Source organism: Oryctolagus cuniculus, chromosome 4, assembly GCF_051225735.1.
Source record: "Oryctolagus cuniculus isolate XC-2025 breed Fujian yellow rabbit chromosome 4, ASM5122573v1, whole genome shotgun sequence".
In the NCBI taxonomy this organism is placed as follows: Eukaryota; Metazoa; Chordata; class Mammalia; order Lagomorpha; family Leporidae; genus Oryctolagus; species Oryctolagus cuniculus.
This window is the reverse complement of record NC_142870.1, coordinates 67,899,001-67,917,934: the sequence shown is the minus strand read 5'-3', so window position 1 is coordinate 67,917,934 and position 18,934 is coordinate 67,899,001. Positions and strand designations below refer to the sequence as shown.

The following is an 18,934-nucleotide window of genomic DNA, read 5'->3' as shown; positions in this document are numbered from 1 at the left end:
ACAGCAGAGCATAGCTCAAGTACTTGGGCCCCTTCACCCATGTGGGAGGTCAGGATGAAGCTCTTGGCTCCTGGCTCCTGGCTTCAGCCTTCCCAGCCCTGGCTATTGAAGCGATGTGGGGAGTGAACCAGCAGATGGAATATCTCTCTGTGTCTCTCTCTGTCTCTCTCTCTTTCTCTGAGCTTTAAATAAATAAATCTTTTTAAAAAACTATATAAATGTCAGTATCAGATCTAAAGTCTGTACTGTATGAGGAAAATTAATGCTAGAGGAAAGAAAACAGCTCATTCATTCAACCATTTACTACCCATCATTCAATAAATCCATTCATCTATCAGTTCGTCCATCCATCCATCCATCTAACCACCCATTAGATACTTCCTGAGTACCTATTAAAGAGTTCTTTGAGAACTGGTACTTGGTCTTGCTCATTTCTATATACCATACATAGTCCATCATAAAAAGCACAATGTAGATACAAAAAAAAATTGGGGTTTCAAAGAACTTGTTCTTGAAATCATGGCTTTAGGCCTATTCCAAAAGGCTCACTTCCTATTGCAATTGACAAGATAAGTAAAATCTCATGAGAACTTGCTCGTAGCTAACCTTGTTTGTACAGGTACAGAGTCCATTCCATCTTGCTGGCCCCTTGAACGAAAGAGAAACCAGCCCAGGCTGCAAGTCCCTAAGACAAAGAATGAACTTTACATTTTAAGACACAAGACTAATTTATTAGGTGCGTTCTGTGAGTGACGGAGAGGAAATTTGGCAAATAAATAAATAAATAATCAACAAACAAGAGACTTGAGGGCAAAGAAGGGGCTCGGGCAGAGGAAGGGAGCGCAGTCTTTGCATAGTTCTAAATGAACAGAAGGTGGCGGCAGTAGGCAACGTGGAGTCTCAGCGGAAGTGCGGCACTTGCAAAACCAGGGGCAGGAGGCTTTGAGAAAGAGGAGGTCAGAAGGTGACTAACTATTTCTTTGTCCTAGAGACCGTGGTGTGGAACGTTCGTCCTCTCTACTGGGGCCTGCTGCGGCGTCTCACATGATCTGCCTGGGCATCCCGTACCCAGTCATGCCCGCCTGGGAGGCTCCCTTGTTGCTACCCATCTGCAGGCCTATGACGTTCTGTCCCTGGCGGAGCTGCTCCTCGGAAAATCCTCGCCGATTCTGCTGGGCTTTCCTGGACGGGGCAGTGAGAAGGAATAATGTTATCATGATAGTTTGCAAAGCCCTCTCAAGGTATGCGATTGGACAGGCTCTGTTGGAGGCCACCAGACAGACCAGCGGCCCCTGCCTGAGTGACGGCCCCACCATGATGCTGGGGCCTCTTGTCTCTCCAGCAAAGGAGCCAGAATCCTGGCTGCCTCTCTGGGAAAGCGACCCTCTGTGGTCCTTTTTGTCTCCCTTTGCCCACTCTCCTCCCATCCTGCACCATGTAAGGCCTCTCGGTCTGTACCCTCCCACCCTCTCGCACAGTTACTGCAAGCCCTTGTGAGAACTGATGTCAACTCCTGGTACTAAGTGTATCATTACTCCTAGTTCACCTCTCTTTACAGGGCCAAGGCTGAATGTTCCATTAGAGCCAAGGGACCTAAGAGTTAACAAGGAGAAAGTTCCTGCTCCTAGACCAGAGGTGAGCAAACTGTGATAAAGAGCCAGGTCGCAAATCATTTTGGCTTTGCAGCCACAGGTGGATCACTGGTAATTGCTGAGACCGAAACTAGGGTTCCCACAAGCTGGTATCCAGCAGGTTTTCAGACCACAGCCATGTAAAATGACACAAGCTGGTACCCTGTCAGAATTCTCATGGAGAAGAATAAGGGATCAGAGAAATGAATACTCAATGATCTGTTTCAAGGTGCTCTTTTCATCCACCACAAGGGACAGAAGGAAAAGGAGGGAGGGACGTGGGTCTGCTTAGGTCATAACCATACCACGTTCATTCAGACACAACAGCTGCCTCTGAGGAAGCCCATCTAGTCCTGCAGAGCCTCCGGAGAGACTGGACCGACCTGGGCAGGGCTGGAAGATCCATGTCTCACTGGAAAGGCCCAGCCACTTCTGTCCTGGGCAGGGTGCCAGCCTCAACAGCAGCCCCATGCTCCCTCAGGCTGGGGGAACTTGGCTGTAGGGCAGGCAGTACTTGCTAATGCTCCTTAGCCATAGTCCTAATGCTTCCCACCCTCTCCATGCGCCAGGGCATCTTTTACCTGTGAAACCAGGATGGCTCTCCCCGGTAACAGCCATCATCCTTGGTGACTGCGACACTTCCTAGAGCCATCAGGGTCCTCTGCACAGCCGCCATGTCCTTCCCTGGAAGCCAACAGAGAGGTTAAGGCCAAGCCAGTGGCAGGGCCAAGGAATTCCAACAGGATGTGGCTGGACCCCCAAAGAGGATTTCTTTTCTTTCCTTCTCTTTTATAAAGAATGTGTGTATTTATTTCTTTGAAAGTGAGAACAACAGAGAGAGAGGGAGAGATCGTCCATCTGCTGATTCACTCTCCAAATGGCTGCATGAGCCAGGGCTGAGCCATGCTGAAGCCAGGAGCCAGGAGCTTTATCTAGGTATTCCCTGTGGGTTCAGGGGCCCAAGCGCTTGGACCATCTTCTGCTGCTTTTCCCAGGCCATTACCAGGGAGCTGGATGAGAAGTGGAGCAACGAGGACTTGAGCCGGCACCCATATGGGATGCTGGTGTCACAGGAAGTGGCTTTACCTGCTATGCCACCATGCCAACCCCGAAAAGTTCTGATAGGAGGCTGTGGGGGACCATAGTCAAGGATGAGGCACTACCCAACACTTCCCAAAGAGGCCCTAAAATGTCTGTACCAAACATCTCTGAAAGGAACAGAGACAGACTCGGTTAATTATTTTCTACACGGTACCTACGAGTTCCTAATTGACTCATGGTTACTGTATGAACACCCCCTGCCCCCCCAAACACTTGACCGCTCAGGTCGACGCCGATGACCTCACCTCGGTGCGTTCTATAAGGGGAGGTCATGGGTGGGGGTTGGCCAGGAGGTCTGAGAAGGGCATTTCCTCGCCACTGGAAAGCAGGAAGGAAACAGGAGAGAAGTTGATTGGATGGAATAATTCTGCACCAAACCCCAGGTGGCTTCTCTCTTTGACTCTATCTGGGTTAAAAGGGTCTGTAATCATCCATGTGCATCCAATTGAGTGTTCCCTGGGCCCTCTGTGCTGCGGACCTGGCAAATGAGGAACAGCAAATCAACACAGAAAGCACTCAACATGACACAAGTGATGGGCCCTTTATTGTGTGCTGCCTGAAAGGAGCTAAATGGAGATAATAAATCACAGGCTTGGGCATGAAAGGAAGACGAACCAGGCAGCGAGAGGTGGGGTGTGGCCTCGGCACAGGGGAAGGGGGGGCGCCTGGCGCTGTCACTGGGCCTCTCCTGTGGAGCAGATTTTGGGCCCTGCAAATCAGCCTGCACTTCCCTTCCCCTCTCTCCCTGCCTCCCTCCGGTGGACTGCCGTGTTCTGGACAAGAGGACATATTGTTGGGTGGGCAGCCTGCGATTCAGAAGCAGAGAGTCGGTCTCTATAAAGGACAAGTGTGGAATGCAAAAGCTAGCAGGCACAGGGTTTACAAGGGAGGCAGACTTCAGCCTGGTGGGGAGCTCTGAGCATTAAGCAAAGATATTAAAAGGCTCTCTCTCTCTCTCTCTCTCTCTCTCTGTAGACTGGGTAAGCCATCTGCAATCTCTACAGCCTGGCTGCTACGGCTCAGTCACTGGGGAATATGGAATTACAGGGGAGAGGCAGATGGAAAGTGAGACTGGAGTCAGAACTGTAATAAAATAAACAATTAAGGCCCTCAGAGGAAGTCCAGCTCAGGATGTCCATCTATTCAAAGAGGAGAGAGAGCGCAGATCCTCCTTCCCCCACCTCCTTCATCTCACTCATCTCCCCCCTCCCACATAACGCACAGGGTGATTGCCCGGATCCTGAGGCCTGATGGGATTGGCTGAGGGCTGCAGGGTGAACTGCTCTCCAGGAACAGCCGGGGTGGTGGGGGTGGAGTATCTGGGCAGCAGATGGAAGGAGGAGGGCACAAGGAATTAAGAATTGAGAGGAAACACCAAGCTGTTTGTTGGAATGACTCTTCCCTTCCAGAGATGAAACACATTTCTGTATTAGTCACTGTATAGCGGCATTTTTTTTTTAATTTTTAAGATAGAACTGTAGTAAGCATAGCCTGAGGATCATTCTGTGAAGAGAGGGAGACAGCTCACTCATAAGCAGTGAACCACTAAAGAGAACTGAGATGAAGCTCGGGAAGGCTTAGTTAGGCTCGTGTGCATCGTCCGCAGAGAGCACACAGGAAGTCAGTTTCTGGTTGGGAAGGTTTGGTCTGACAGGTGCAGGACCTGGAGAGATGTGGAGCCAGGAGTCCAGCACTTCAGCCACAGACACTGCCCTGGAGCAGTGGGCGAGGAAGCAAGCGTTGTCAAACCACACAACCAGCCTCTTCCACCAAAGCCAGCTAACGGGTAAGCTACACGAACCCAGAAGAGGCAGGTGGAACTAAGTTTCACACAGCTGTATGATATCCAGGAAACAAGAACTATCAACACCAAACCACCCTCAACCCCGGAAAGTGGGAAGGGGAGGGATTGTGCAATTATCGCAGAAGAAAAAGGCAGCATTATTTGACAAAGACAAATGGATATTTCACCTTAAGAAAGGGCCCAGAGCAAGAGATTTAATATAAATTATAGGCTAGATGCTTTATTATATGTGACCTCACCCCTGTGGAATGTGGATTATCCCTCTCCATGTATTGATGGCAAAACTAATTCAGGGAGGCTTATTAACATCCTCTCCCGAAAGTCACCCAGAGCCCAGCTCTAGCTCAGTTCGTCTGAATGCCAAGCCCAGTCCACCAAACACTGCCAGCTAGCTCCCACGGCGCCCCCTTGCGGGCAGGTTGGGAAAGAACCCAGCTCAGCAAGAGCCTGCCATCAGGGGTGATCCCCAAAGGCACAGGGGCTGCCTCAGTGTCAGTCCAGAGAGAATGCGGATATAAAACTAGGGCACAGGGTGGGGGCCCTGTAGGACCAGCAGAACCAACCCAAATGGTCCTGTCTTTGAGTGGTTTTTTCTCTTCTGGAATAATTTCTCCATGTGTTTACTCACAATGAACATCTTTTAATTCCATTTTTCACTGATCTTTTGAAGCATCCTCATGAGACAACTAACTATAACATCTACACAGTTATGAAATCGTGAAAGTCCAAAAACATGGCCATACACAGGCTTCTTTAGAGTAGGATTTCCCAAATTTCTTGGATTACTTATGGGAGCTCTGAGTGACAGGGGCACCTCTGTTTTAAAATACGAATTTTGGTGCCAGCATTGGGGCATAGCAGGTTAAGCTGCTGTTTGTGATGCCTGCATCCAATATCAAAGCACCAGTTCAAGTCCCAGCTGCTCCACTCCCAATCCAGCATCTTGCTAATGCACCTGAAAGGCAGCAGAAGACGGCCCAAGTGCCTAGGCTCCTGCTTCCCACCTGGGAGACCAGGACGGCATTCCTGGCCCTGGCTTCAGCCTGGCCCGAACTTGGCTGTTGAGGCCATTTGGAGAGTAAACCAGGAGATGGAAAGTCTCCCCCTGCTTCCAACCCTCTCTCTGTGTCATTCTGCCTTTCAAATAAATATATAAATTTTTTTAAATATGAATTTTAAGGCTATTGCCCTAAGATGGGAGTCTATATTCTTAGTAAGTTCCCTAGATGGATTATATAATCAAGCAAGTTTAAGAAATACTGGTTTTACCTGGTGACTTCCAAACTAAATTAAGGATCAGAATTACTGGAGAATCAGGTAGCTGAGATATTCAGCTTCTGGGGCAATATCCTGAGATTATTTTTTTTCTTTTAAAGATTTGTTTATTTATTTGAAAGAGTTACAGGGAGAGAGGGAGAGATAGAGAGAAGGGGAGATAAAGAGAGAGGGGGAGATTTCCATCCACTGGTTCACTCCCCAGATGGCCACAATGGCCAGTGCTGGGCCAGACTAAAGCAGGAGGTTCTTCCACATCTCTCATGTGGATAGCAGGGGCTCATGCACTTGGGCTATCTTCCATTTTCTCAGGCCATTAGCAGAGAGCTGGATCAGAAATGGAGCAGCTAGGACACAGCTGGCATCCATATGGGATATCAGCATCGAAGGTGTCAGCTTTACCTGGCATGCCACAACGCTGCCCCCCTGAAATGGTTCTGATGCAGCCAGATGCATAGGCAAGCAGCAGTCTATAGTTGAGGATTTCACCTTTCAAAGTGTCACAAGGTCTGTTGCGTGCCAAGTACTAAGCAGGGCTTGTTAAGTAATAACCCTTTAGAGAAGTGCTATTGTATCATCCACTAAGTAAAAGTAAAGCAGATCACTTGAAGGGCTCTGATCAAGAGGAGAGTCAGCCCTGAGCTCCGGCAGCCTGGCCTCACTCTGCTCCCAGAGTGGTATTCCTGGACACTTTGGTGGATTCCCAGAGCTCTTCAAGTCATAGTGGAAACCATTGCTCAAGGCCATTCTTCAAAGAAAACAAAGACCAGCGATCCTAAAAGAAAGACCAAGCAGGTGTTTTCTAGACGCAGAGACAGCAGGAATGAGGGTGAGTCCTGGTGGAGATCTAGGAATAGACCATGTCCATAAGAGAAGTGGCACAGGCCAGAAGGGGAGCCACGGCTACACTAACAGCTCAGGAATTTGGGCTGCCTGGTCTCTTTCAGCCCTCTGTGACAGGAGGAAGCAAATGTAGGCTTGAAGCTTTAGAAACAGCTGGTGGGACCGGAAAACGCTACAACTGTATGATACCTATTTCATAATATTCTGGAAAATGTGCATCCGTGGAGACAGTAAAAATCAGTGGTTTCCAGGGCTTGGGGATGGGAAAGGATGAGAGGATGTGGGACACAGGGGCTGTTTAAGGGTAGTGAACGATTCTGGATTATACGTTAGTGGTGGATGCATGATACTATACATTCTTGTTTAAAGCCCAAGAATGTACAACAGCAAGAGTCAACTGTAATGTGAACTATGGAGCGTGGATCTTGATGATGATGTGTCAGTACAGGCTTATCAACTGTAACAAGTGCACTACTCTTAGTACATAATTGATTATCGTGGATGCTATGCATGTATGAGGACAGGGGACATATGGGAAAAATATGTATATTCCTCTCACTTCTGCTGTGAACCTAATAAATAAAATAAGGTCTTTTTAAAAAGGAGCTGTTGGGGGTGGTGCTTTCTCTGATTCATCTGAAATGCCTTTTCAGAGAGTGTTAGCTGGCACCTGACACTTCTACTGGACAATAGAGTGTCTCCTGTATCTACATTGTCATAAAGGAATGCTACCCCAAACGTGGCCACGCAACCTGAACTACTAAGTTATAATCTATAAGGAGTAGAGCAGGGGGATTGTGATTGCAGGGAACCAGCCCAGGGATTCTTTTTTCTTAACATTTATTTTTTAATTTCTTTTCATCTAATTGAAATTGACAGAGAGATCATTCATTCCCTGTTTAACTTCCCAAATGCTTGCAACAACCAGGGGTGGGGCCAGGCGAAAACCAGGACCCAGAACAACATCTAGATCTCCCAAATGAGTGATAGGGTCCCAAGCACTTAAGCCATCATGTGTTGCCTCCCAGGATGTATAGCAGGACGTTGGATTGGAAGTGGAGGAACCAGGTATCACGAGAGTGGCTTAACCTGCTGTGCCACAGTACATGCCCAGACCCAGGGATTCTTAATGCAGATACAGTTTTACTGTGGTTATCATAAAGATACTTCAACAATGATTTTGTTCTCTTGAGTTTTTTTAATTACCTCCAAGATATCTTATGCATGTTTTTGAAGAGAAAAAAAAAAGATGATAAAAAAGAAGAGAAAAGGGACGAGAGAAGTCATCTGGGTGCGTGAAGTCAAGGTAGGCACCCTACTTTCTACCTCTGCTTTGAACATCCACAACCAGCCTTACAGTTATTCTGTTTCAGAGCTACTTCTGTTTTACATCAGTCTTGGCTCAGCTTGGAAATCTTGGACTACCACCTATTTTCATCACTCTTGGACTTAGAGACAGCAAGCAGTGGAATAAGAAGCCTTTCTTAATTCCCTGAATAATAACTTGGGCATAAGCTCCAGTTCTCCACTCTAGGTAGAGAAAATATGGCAGTAGTCAAGGAAGTTGGAGGCTAGGTTGGGTCGGCTCCGTGGGTTCTGTGGGTTTTTGTTGTTTGCCTTCAAAGCCCGAGGAAGGAGAAATCGTGTAGGGCAAGTTTTTCCCAGCCTGGGGTTCCCAGACCAGCAAAATCAGTGTCAAACAGAACTTGGTAAGAAAGGCACCGGGGCTTCCCCTGCACTTCACACCTCCCAAACTCCGGGCTTGGGGCCTAGCAATGGATGCTTCTGCAACCCACCAGGAGATTCTGAGGCATGCAGAAGTTTGAGAACTGTTGCTAAAGGAAAGGCCCACAGAGCACATTGTCAGCAGGCACTGGGGGTCCGCGAAGGCCGCTCCCACAGCAGAGAAAACTTCGAGCAGCAGGCGTCGGTGACGTCTCGAGTCACTACAGGTACAATACAAGATCCCAAAATATCTCTCAAGCTGGGGGAAGCGTCTCTTCTGCTCTTACTGTTGAGGAATGACACATACAGTGCCACCTCCCCAGACAGTATATTTGGAACTCCCAGGTTTGCCACCTCCAGGGGGAAACCACAACTCCCTGCCTCCCAAGTCACAAAGAGAAGGGAACAGGCATGATAAAACTACACATCCAGGTCCTCACCAGCAGGCTCTCTGAGGGCAGCAATCAGATTGAGCCATCTCTGAGTCCCCTGCCTGGCATTTTCTGACAGTCTGCATGCGTAACTGTTACCAGTGGTTACACAAAGAAACCAAACAGGCCAGTTGCTGATGGGTAATCATAGGGGAAAAGAAGGTAACATTTATTAGGTGTCTAGTAGCCAGGCACTACGCTAGACATTCCACACACTGAATCCCTGTGGGACCTCCGGAGGGAGGCCTTGCACCTGTCTGCAGACAATGGAACTGAGGCTCCAAGAGGCAAGGAGACCCCACAGTTACCCTGCGGCTAAGGAAGGGTCTCAGCCCACCCACCTGACTTCCACACACATGCTGTTTCACTGCACCAGGATGTTCTGGGTCTGGAGCTGGCAAAGACATCACGGTGGTAATGACCATGAAGTGGGAAAAAGTCTACAGGGTGACCTGTGAAGATGGCCCCTGCCTATAGAGGAGTGGCTGTCAACAGGCCCAGGCTCCACAGATGGCAGAGAGGGCAAAGGTCACCTAGGCACTCCCATTGGTTCCAAGACAGAACGTGCGCCTCTTCAGCCTGTCCCTTCCCCTCTCATGTTCTGCAAGTCTCAGAAAGGACAGGTCAGTAACAGGAAAACTTTTGACATCACCGACATTTAACATATTCCACTGCCAAGCACTACACTGAGTACTTCTTAAGTCTTGTCTCATTTACTCCCCACATCAACTCTGCAAAATTAGGTAGTATTACTTTTTTTTTTTTTTTTTTTTTTTTTTTACAGGCAGAGTTAGACAGTGAGAGAGAGAGACAGAGAGAAAAGTCTTCCTTCCATCTTCCATTGGTTCACCCCCCAAATGGCTGCTACGGCCAGCGCGCTGCACCGATCTGAAGCCAGGAGCCAGGTGCTTCCTCCTGGTCTCCCATGTGGGTGCAGGGCCCAAGGACCTGGGCCATCCTCCACTGCACTCCCGGGCCACATCAGAGAGCTGGACTGGAAGAGGAGCGACCGGGACAGAATCCAGTGTCCCAACCAGGACTAGAACCCGGTGTGCTGGTGCCACAGGCGTAAGATTAGCCAAGTGAGCAGCGGCGCCGGCCAGTAGTATTACTCTTACTCCCAACTGACAGTGGAGAAAATCGAGGCTTAGGAAAGTAAATTAGTAAGTGGTAGAGCACGGTGCGAACCAGGCAGTCCTAGTTCCGGCTCAGGAGCCTGCACTCTAACACTCCCTAGGATAAACTTCCAGGTGCGATTTAAATCAGCACACTCCCTGGCCCTTGTATGTTTTCTCTCTTTCTTTCTCTCTCTTATCTTACAAATACACACACACACACACACACACACACACTCACCCCTCCCTTTCTGGCTCCACCGTCTCCCCTCTTCACTTTCTGCCCACAGAAAAGACAGCCAAGTCTTAACTACAGCGAGGCATAGACAGCTAAGATGGCCCACCCCACCCTACCTTTTCAGGGCATCCACGGCAGACCCGGTAGCAAGTGGCTGGGCTGTCTATCTCCTCTTGTCCAAGAGAAAGCCTTCCCGAGCTCCTTCCCATTCCCCCAGCTGCCCTCCCTTCTCACCCCTGAAAGGACTGGTCCCCAGCTGCCCTCTGGAAGGTCCTTCGGTAGATTTGTCTACAACATCTCTGGGACTGAGTTGTTCTTGGGACCACTGAGCCCTGGGTTCCTCATTAAACACTCTTGAATTTTGATTGCTGAGTCTGTTCCAAACAGTTTGATTTAAGGTTCGTAGGCATATCTGGGGCCTCTGCCTATATATAAATAATTGAAGCCTAAATGAGAGGCATTTGGCAAGCCTGGGCCCCTGCAGCTTTATTGGTCTGCCTCTTAAAAGCAGCATGGAGGGCCAGTGGGGCTCTGGGGGCAAGCAGAGCACTACTTGGGAAGAAGACACTGAGCAGGCGAGGCAGGGGACTGGGAGCTGTGGAGCATAAAATGCCTGTAGAAGAGGAAGACAAATACCCGGAGAAGGACAGCTGGACCCACAGCAGCCACAGCCACCACAACCATGGTGCAGGGAATCAGAAAATGAATGAGAATAAATGGAAACGTGAAGACAGCATTGAAACCACAGAGCGCAGAATAATAGGGAGAATGTGGGACAAGGCTAAGCAAATGGCTGTGTGCAAACATGCACACCCTCACATGCAAACGCACACACCCTCAGATGTCCTACAGCTTAGCTTTAATTTCAGGTTACCCACCCCAGGGCACATTAGGGACAACCAGCTCTCACTGAAAGAACCTTGGCTTTGCCTGCTCAGTCCCTGCTGCTGCTCTACCAGCCCCGCCACACCCTACTTCTCTGCTCACGGCAACTCACTTCTCCACCTCCTGCTCCATGGTTTGGGAACCCACTCTGGCCTGAGCTTTGGAAGTGATCCTGGGGAGTATCGAGCTTCCTCTTCCACTCACCAGAAATCTGCCTGTACGTCGGTCCTTATTTATCTTTCCATGAAAGGAGCCATCGGTCCTGGAGTTTCTAGGGACATTGGGAGACTCCTAAGGTCCTGCTTCCCTATTGCCAGTGCGTGGGCTCATCCTGCATGACCTGCCAGTCACAGCATCCTGGAGTTGTCTCCTTCTTCTTTTCCCAACAAGCCCATTCTTCTCCTGCCCCGGAGATAGGACCCTCGGTGTTTCTTTCATTCTCCTTTCCTAGAAGCATTATCCTGCCCTGTGCCCACTTGTCCATTGCCCTATCTCAGGCCGCCACAGCGAAACTCATCTCTCCTAGCCTCCCTCTTCCTTAAGAAGAATTTAATATACAGCTGTGGTTAAACACCTATTGTGTTCATCAAGGACCATTGTTCCCTACACCCCTCCCTGCTTGCTTCAAGTCCTCCTAGGTAGAAGATCCACCTCTGTGCTATTTGGAAAGAGGAGGAAAGCGAATCGTCCTCAGCATCACAGACCCAGGCAAGCTTGCTCCAGATCCTACTTCCCTCAGATCTTCCAGAATCTTCCTCCTCCAGCACATGTCCTGCACGTCGGGGGCCTCACCAGGGTTCCTTCCAGTCACACTAACTCCTCTGTCCTACACAGCCCTGAGTCATCCCTTCCCTCTCCCCTCTTCGTCCTCATCAGTTAGTCAGTGCTATGACTCAACAGCTCACTTGTGGCACAGGTGAAGGGAACTCAACCTCCTGGCCAAAGAATGGCCTGGCCGACTGGTAGAGGACGCACTCTTTGGTATCAGAGAGCCTAGGTTTGGATCCTGGCTCTGCCAATGACTAGCTATCTGCTGGACACAGGTACTCATGGGCAAGCTTCAGTTTCATCACCTGTGAAATGGGCAAACTTAAAACAAATCATAGGATTGCTAGGGGAATTCACTGGCATCATACAGTAAAGCATTTGTTTAATGTCCGCTGTATGGGAAAATGTCATTCAGGAGTAACTCTCTTTATTAACTGGGGAAAATCATCACAGTTTTGCTCTAGGGAGCAGGGATCAAGACTCGACTGTGACAGTATGTCACAGTATGTATGTATGTATGGGAATGTAGAGGCAAGCATCCATGGAGTCTGATGGGCCAGCCTGAAGTTGTAGATGCCTGAGTTTTAAGTAATCGTAAAACCCAAGAGAAACTCATTGGAGTCTTAGAATTTCAACTACTCATTCATGAGGGAGACGTGAAATGTCAGTGCGCTGCATGATAAAGATAAAGGAGGTATCTATTTCTTTATAAACTATTTAGTAGAATGGTCCTGCGCTAGAAATCTATTTCTGCCATCATCTGAATACCCTTTAGAGTACCATGGTTCTCAATCAGAGGGAAGCCACCACATTGTCACGATCCGCACAGCCACTTCGTCATTGCCCTGGGAACCCATTGTTTGGACCCCTAATGACAGCCAGTGACCATGAAAATGTCAGAGTAGCATGCATCAGGCAACTCTGCTCAGGCTAGTCTATCTGTGTCTCTCGATGCCTCCATTTAGAGAGAACACAGTGGCACGGAGGGACATGCACGTTTTGGCTCGAGGAGACACTGTGCACCATGGCCACAGGTCCCAAACTCTCTAGCGGTGTCTCCACCCACATCACCTTCCCCGACGTGGTGCATTGTTAAATACGTCTAGAAATGGGATTTGGCGATGCCTTTGTAAAATTTCCTCGAGTCATTTCACAAATGTGAAAGAAAAAAAAATCATTTTCACACTCTCCAAAGTCTGGAATATACAGTCACCAAGCTCCCAGGTAATCATTTAATAAAAGGCTGGAAGAGTCTTTATCTCTCAGATTGATGACAAGACTGCACCAGACAGCTTTGTCTGTGAGCCTTGCTGCTGTGCTCCTGAGTGGGACGCACACCGGCCCCCTGCCCCCTTCACTTCCAGTAGCTATCACTTGTTATTGGACGGGGGAAAGCAGAAATAAAGGGCATCCATGTGACCATTTCAGCCCCATCGCTGTGGAGGCTTCTGCTGCATGTGGTGCCTGCCATGTCCCCAAGATGTGCATTCCCTCAGAGGAGGGCACCCCTCCTACCAGGGCATCACAAAGCAGGAGGCCCCGGATGACAGCTGAGGACACTCCCCCCACACACAGGGAAGGACGCTGTGAGTGGTCCTCACAAAGAGAGGCGGTGCAGGGGAGGGGGGAGGGAGGACAAGCCCGGCCGGCTGAGGGGTTGTTTACCTTCCCATAAATCCACCGTCTGAAAAATGTCCGTGGTCCTCACGCCGTAGATCTCCGCAGCCTTTAGGAACTGGGAGATTTGCTCCATCTGCTTAAAAGCCATCTTTGACTCTGAGATCTTGGGAATGGGCTCTTGCCCCGGTGGGTATAAGCTGTTTATCAGTTTGCACAGCACCTAAAAGGGGTGGGGAGAAACAGAATGGATGTTTCCCTTCGTAATCAATGCCACAAATGAGACTCCCGCTCTGCTAGGGACACAGCTCACCAGATTTGGGTTATGAAACGAGGAAGGCGTAAATCAAGGCTGTGGAGCCCACACTGAACCCCAAGACCCAGATGACCCTGTTCCCAGGGCTACTCCTGACCGCACAGAGTCATGCAGTTCAGGAGCCCCAGGCTCTCCTTGTCCTCTCCTTCTTTTTTCAGGGAATGTTTACAGAAAAGAATGACAGGAGCTGAGGGGGACAGGTTTCTGGACTTCCGTGGCAGCGATGAGCTAGAGGCTTCCAGAGGGGGTGGGGGAGGGGGGGTTCTGATCTGCTCTCTGTCAAAGGGCGGATGCGAATCCGCCTTCCGTGACTCATCCCTTACGTGTTAGGGATGTATAAAGGAGCCCAACTGAGTACCCTCCTCCCAGACACCTATGGCCCCTTCCTGGGCAGCCCAGCAGGTGCGTGGGATGGCAGTTATGTAAGAGTGTATCACAGCCTGCAGGAAAAAGAGGGGCTTCATCCAGCAGCCTCGCTGGTGGTCCCCCAACCCAGAACACACACAAGCATCTGGGCAGAGCAGCAGTTATCAAATAAGGAATCCCAGCCACTGAGCAAAGAGACATTGAGCACCTCCAGGGAGCACAGCTCCCCTGAAGGATGGAAAGGAGCTTTAGCCAACTTCCCTCACCCGCCTTTCCTTTGTCTTGCTGTGCAGCCAGCCCTTTCCCTGGGGGAGCAATGGCCCCAGAGGGGCTGATGCGCCACCAAGACTGGGGAGATCACGGGAAATACTTTTCTCTATTCTCACTGGAAAATTCAAAAGGGCCCTGGATTTGTGACAACTCTAGAAGGATGCTGTGATGTTCCGATGGGTGGGGAATCCTCTACACTGGCTGGGAACTGTGCAGAGAACCCAGGGCAACCACCCTGCAGAAATAAATGCATTCCTATCCTCTCCCGGTGACCCCCGGAGCTTGGCAGCTGCCGCTCCCGCAGAAAAGACAGGACCCTGGGCAGGTCGTCCCTGCCCACCACCCCTGCGGCGGCGACCGCTGCGGGCCTTACCGTCCCGTCCATCAACCATTTCTGAAAGTGAGCCCTGCCGGGGGGCGGGTGCTCTATGTCCTCGGCGCACTGCAGGATGATCCAGTCCACCAGCTTGTTCTCCAGGTCGGCGTCGTACTTCTGCTCGATCTTCTCCTGCACCTCCCGGCTGAGGCCGTAGCTCGGGCCGCGGTTAGCCATCTCTGCAAGACAAGAGGAACACGCGCCGCATCCACACAATAGCAGCCGCAACAGCCCCGGGCTCCCGGCACACGGGGCAGCGATGGGGCTGGGCGGCCCGGCCCGGCGGAGGCAAAGCGGGCAGGCAGCCGGGCGTGGTTTAAGTCAAGGAGCCAGTGGAGCCAATGGGGTTTCACCTCCGAACCGGGAAGGGAAGCGCAGCCACGCGCCAGTGACTCTAGAATAAAGCCCCGGGCGGCCCAGGGGGGGCTGGAACCCCTCCCCCCCGCCGCCGTGCCGGTCCCGCCTCTCGATGAGACGAGATGACGAACGAGAACTCACAGTGAAGCGTGAACCCCCACGCAGCAAGGGGGATGGGAGTGGGGGTGGTCGTTTTCCTGGCCGGGCTCGGTGGCACTTCGTGCAGGCAGGAACCACGCGGCGAGGAAGAAGAGCAGGTGATTACCAGGCAGGGAGGAAGGCTGCCGGGGCGCTGGGCAGCCGCCGCTGCTGCATCGCGCCTGATTCGATTGTCGCATGGCCCGGGAGGGTCAGACCAGGGCGGTTGCCTAGAGCCCTCCGAAGAGCCAGCCCCGTGGGCTGTCAGTCAAGCCCGCCCGCCGGCCTCCCGGTGGGAGTTGCTTTCTCAGCCACACAATTCCGTGCCCCGCTCTGGGGAGCCTGCCGATTGTGTGCGGGGCCGGCCTGCAGCTGCCCTGGGGGTGAGAGCTCGCGGGAGGGGCCGTGTGCCCACTGCCCAGCTGTCGGGAGTGGCCGGACCACTCTCCCCTACCTGGAGGCAGCCCTTGTCTGGCTGGACCTCAGCAGAAGGACTGAGAGCAGGCATCTGTTCTGCTCTTAGCCCAGCTTGGTCCAGAAGTTTCCACGTTGGTTTGACATAATCAAGGGAAATGATACACACCTTTCTAATATTATTTTTGACCGAAAGGACACTGGGAGTAAGTTTTATAAATCAAGCAAAACTCGGTGTCCCAAGAACTCTTAGGAGGAAAGGTTTCTATAGAGTGTCAAGACTTTCTCTGTTTATTTCTATTAAGAACCATGAAGGGGTACCCCCCACCCCGCCGTGGTGCACTAGGTTAATCCTCCGCCTGTGGCGCCGGCATCCCATATGGACAGCGGTTCTAGTCCCAGCTGGTCCTCTTCCAGTCCAGCTCTCTGCTGTGACCTGGGAAAGCAGTAGAGGACGCTGGAAACATTTGGGTTCCTGCACCCACGTGGAGGGCCGGGGGACCAGAGTCCTGGCTCCTGGCTTCCAATCGGGGCAGTTCTGGCCATTGCGGCCTTTTGGGAGTGAGCCAGCTGATGGAAGACCTTTCTCTCTGTCTCTCCCTCTCACTGTCTGTAACTCTACCTTTCACATAAATAAAATATTTAAAAAAATAAAAAGAACCATGAAGGTACAACTGACATACTGGACAATAGGTGAAGACTATTTGGCGTGAAATCATTAGATCTAAGCTGGCCTGAAATTTTTGTACAATATCAGCCACTTGGGGGTAAAGATTAAGTCTCCATGCTGTTGTGTAAGTCTCTGGGTACTTTTCATTAGAAAAACAGCTCAATACTTGTTCTTTGGTTCACTTTTTCATTTAACAAATATTTGCTAAGTGCTTAAATGTGCCAGACACTGGGCAGGAGAGGAATACAATGTAATTCTTGCTTCTGGAGTGAATGGCTAAAACTGAGTCACACACAGCAGATAAAGCAATTCTAGTACATGGGATGGTGAGCTCTGTTTCTGTGCGAAATTGATTGGAAACCATGCAGGAAATGACTTCTCCAATAATACATGTATCGAGAAAAATGTCCTGGGCCTGGACTAATGGCAACTTAATTACTTGGTAGCTATGTGAGTGGTTTGCCTGAAGACAGATTTAGTGGCCAGTCCTTGAAGTGGGAGAGTAAATTCTGAAAGATAAAGCTGTGAGTGAACCAAGAGATTTAAGGAGAGCTGTACATTTAGAAAGAAGCAAGGGGGAAGGCTGGTTAGTACAGATCTCCATGCTGCCGGGAAGAAGCCTTAAAGACAATAAAATGTCTAGACACCCAGAGCTTAGCAGGAAGAGTTTAGAGCAGGGAGCGAGCTCATCAGCAGAAATATAGAAGTCATTGCTGTACCTTGGTGGCAGCAGTCAGGTCAATTCCACCTGGGACTGAGGGAACACGTATCCAAACAGAAATTCTGTGCCTGGAATTGACCTAAGGAAAACGCTGATTTGATGCACAAAACTAGCAACAATTCAACATTTCTAAAGGTGTGCATATGCTTTTTTTTTTTTTTTTCAGATTGTGTTTTGCAGATCTTGTGTACCTGAAGATTCCCTTGAATTATAACAGAAAAGTTGATGGGCTATGAGTACACGACTGAGCCCATGGCTGTGCAGGGGATACAGTGGCAGAGAGGGGCTAAGGTATGGTATAGGTCAGAAGTGTCCAGAAATGCACAAGTTTGTAAAGAAAAAATGCTGGATGCCCGGAGGGTGATGGCAGAGATTGGCCCAACCCTGCACTTACTGAATACCTGCTACCATGGTGGTTAAGTTTTTCAGCAACAATTTTTAAGGACTTATCTATGAGTATGCATCAGAGATACAAAAATGAATGAGACCTGGCAAGTTACCAAAATTAAACATGCAAATAGCAAATGCCAGTCAGATGTCATGCTAAAATTATGTACATGACACTCAGATTGGCACAATTATTCCTAGAGCAAGGGGTTCGTGAATAGTAGAAAGTTTATAAATGAGATGATTTTAAGTTTGGAAACAGGACTAGGGGTTTGCCAGGGCAATGAGGTGAAACAGGAGGTGTGGCAATATTGCTGGCAAAGGCAGCATATGAAGGCGAAAATGTTCTAGTACCAACAAAGTATGGGGGTACAGGGAAGAAACACACAGAAAGCAAACGAGGATGAAATGACAGACAGGCTGCAGACCATAATGTGCTGTGCTTGCAAATGCCCATGGATTTCTGGAATTATTAAACTCAGCCATTATCAGCAATCACATTTTTTTAAAAAAAGATTAAAAAAAGATTAATTTATTTGAAAGAGTTAGAGAGAGGAGAGACACCTGCTGGTTTACTCCCAAAATGGTTGCAACTGCTGGGGTTGGGCCAGGCCAAAGCCAGGAGCCAGGAGCTTCCTATGAGTATCCCACATGGGTGCAGGGGCCCAAGTGCTTGGGCCATTTTCCACTACTTTCCCAGGCCCATTAGCAGGGAGAAGGATCGGAAACGGAGCAGCTGAGACTCAAACTGGCACTCATATGGGATGCCAGCTTCACAGGAGGTGGCTTTACCCACTATGGCAGAATGCCACCGTGAACTTACTCTTAGATAAATTAAGTCCAAACCAAAGTTAAATAGTAAAAATGACTTGCTTCCTAGTTTATTTTGTTATACTGTTGCCTTTGTTACCTGGGATATCTAGGTTAATTGTCCCCATGTGGTATAGATACTACGTAATGGTGTGCTACAGAGCATTTCTTCCCAGCTTCGTGTCCATGCGTGTCAGTACATGCTGCAAACAGGGTTCCCTCTAAGCCCCAGAAGCCCGTTAAATCTTTACCAACCTACATGGACCTATGTGTCACAGTTTTCTTTCCCTTGGGGATCTGATTCAGGTGAAGGAAAACGAGACTGTCAGGATGACTCATAACTTTAGCTGTCTAACAGAAGTGATGGTGGCGCCATTTATTGTGAGAGGATTTGTAAGTGGGATGGGACATGAAGGGAGAAAGACAATAAAGTTTGGACTTCCTGCATTTGGCTGTTGGTTTTATGGGTCTGGAGCTCAAGAAAGAAATACAGATTACAGGAATACAGTTGAATACTCTGCGTGCAGGTAGTGTTTAAAGCCATAAACAGGGATGATGTTGCTCAAGTTGAGTAAGCAGCCTGAGAAAACCGTCCAGGCCAGAAGCCCAAGGACTCTTGTAAGACGGGTAGGGAGAAGCCAGCGAGGTGTTGATGGTCAGAGATGTCTGAGGATAA

The 18,934-nt window shown here is 49.6% G+C and overlaps 1 protein-coding gene across 2 annotated transcripts; it reads right to left on the bottom strand.

Annotated features, from left to right (window-relative positions):
• Positions 1 to 709: 709 nt before the first annotated feature.
• TAGLN3 (transgelin 3) lies at positions 710 to 15,498 on the bottom strand. 2 transcript variants are annotated; one of them, XM_070072103.2, is made up of 5 exons: positions 15,260 to 15,498; positions 14,759 to 14,940; positions 13,482 to 13,656; positions 2,213 to 2,315; positions 710 to 1,182 (listed from the first exon to the last, which is right to left on the bottom strand). In XM_070072103.2, the coding sequence occupies exons 2-5, from the start codon at positions 14,936 to 14,938 to the stop codon at positions 1,041 to 1,043; spliced, it is 600 nt and encodes a 199-aa protein (XP_069928204.1). In that variant the 5' UTR covers positions 14,939 to 14,940; positions 15,260 to 15,498; the 3' UTR covers positions 710 to 1,040. The 2 variants fall into 2 exon arrangements, with proteins under 2 accessions (XP_069928204.1, XP_002716756.3); XM_002716710.6 differs by lacking the exon at positions 15,260 to 15,498 and having other exon boundaries at positions 14,759 to 15,137.
• Positions 15,499 to 18,934: the final 3,436 nt, after the last annotated feature.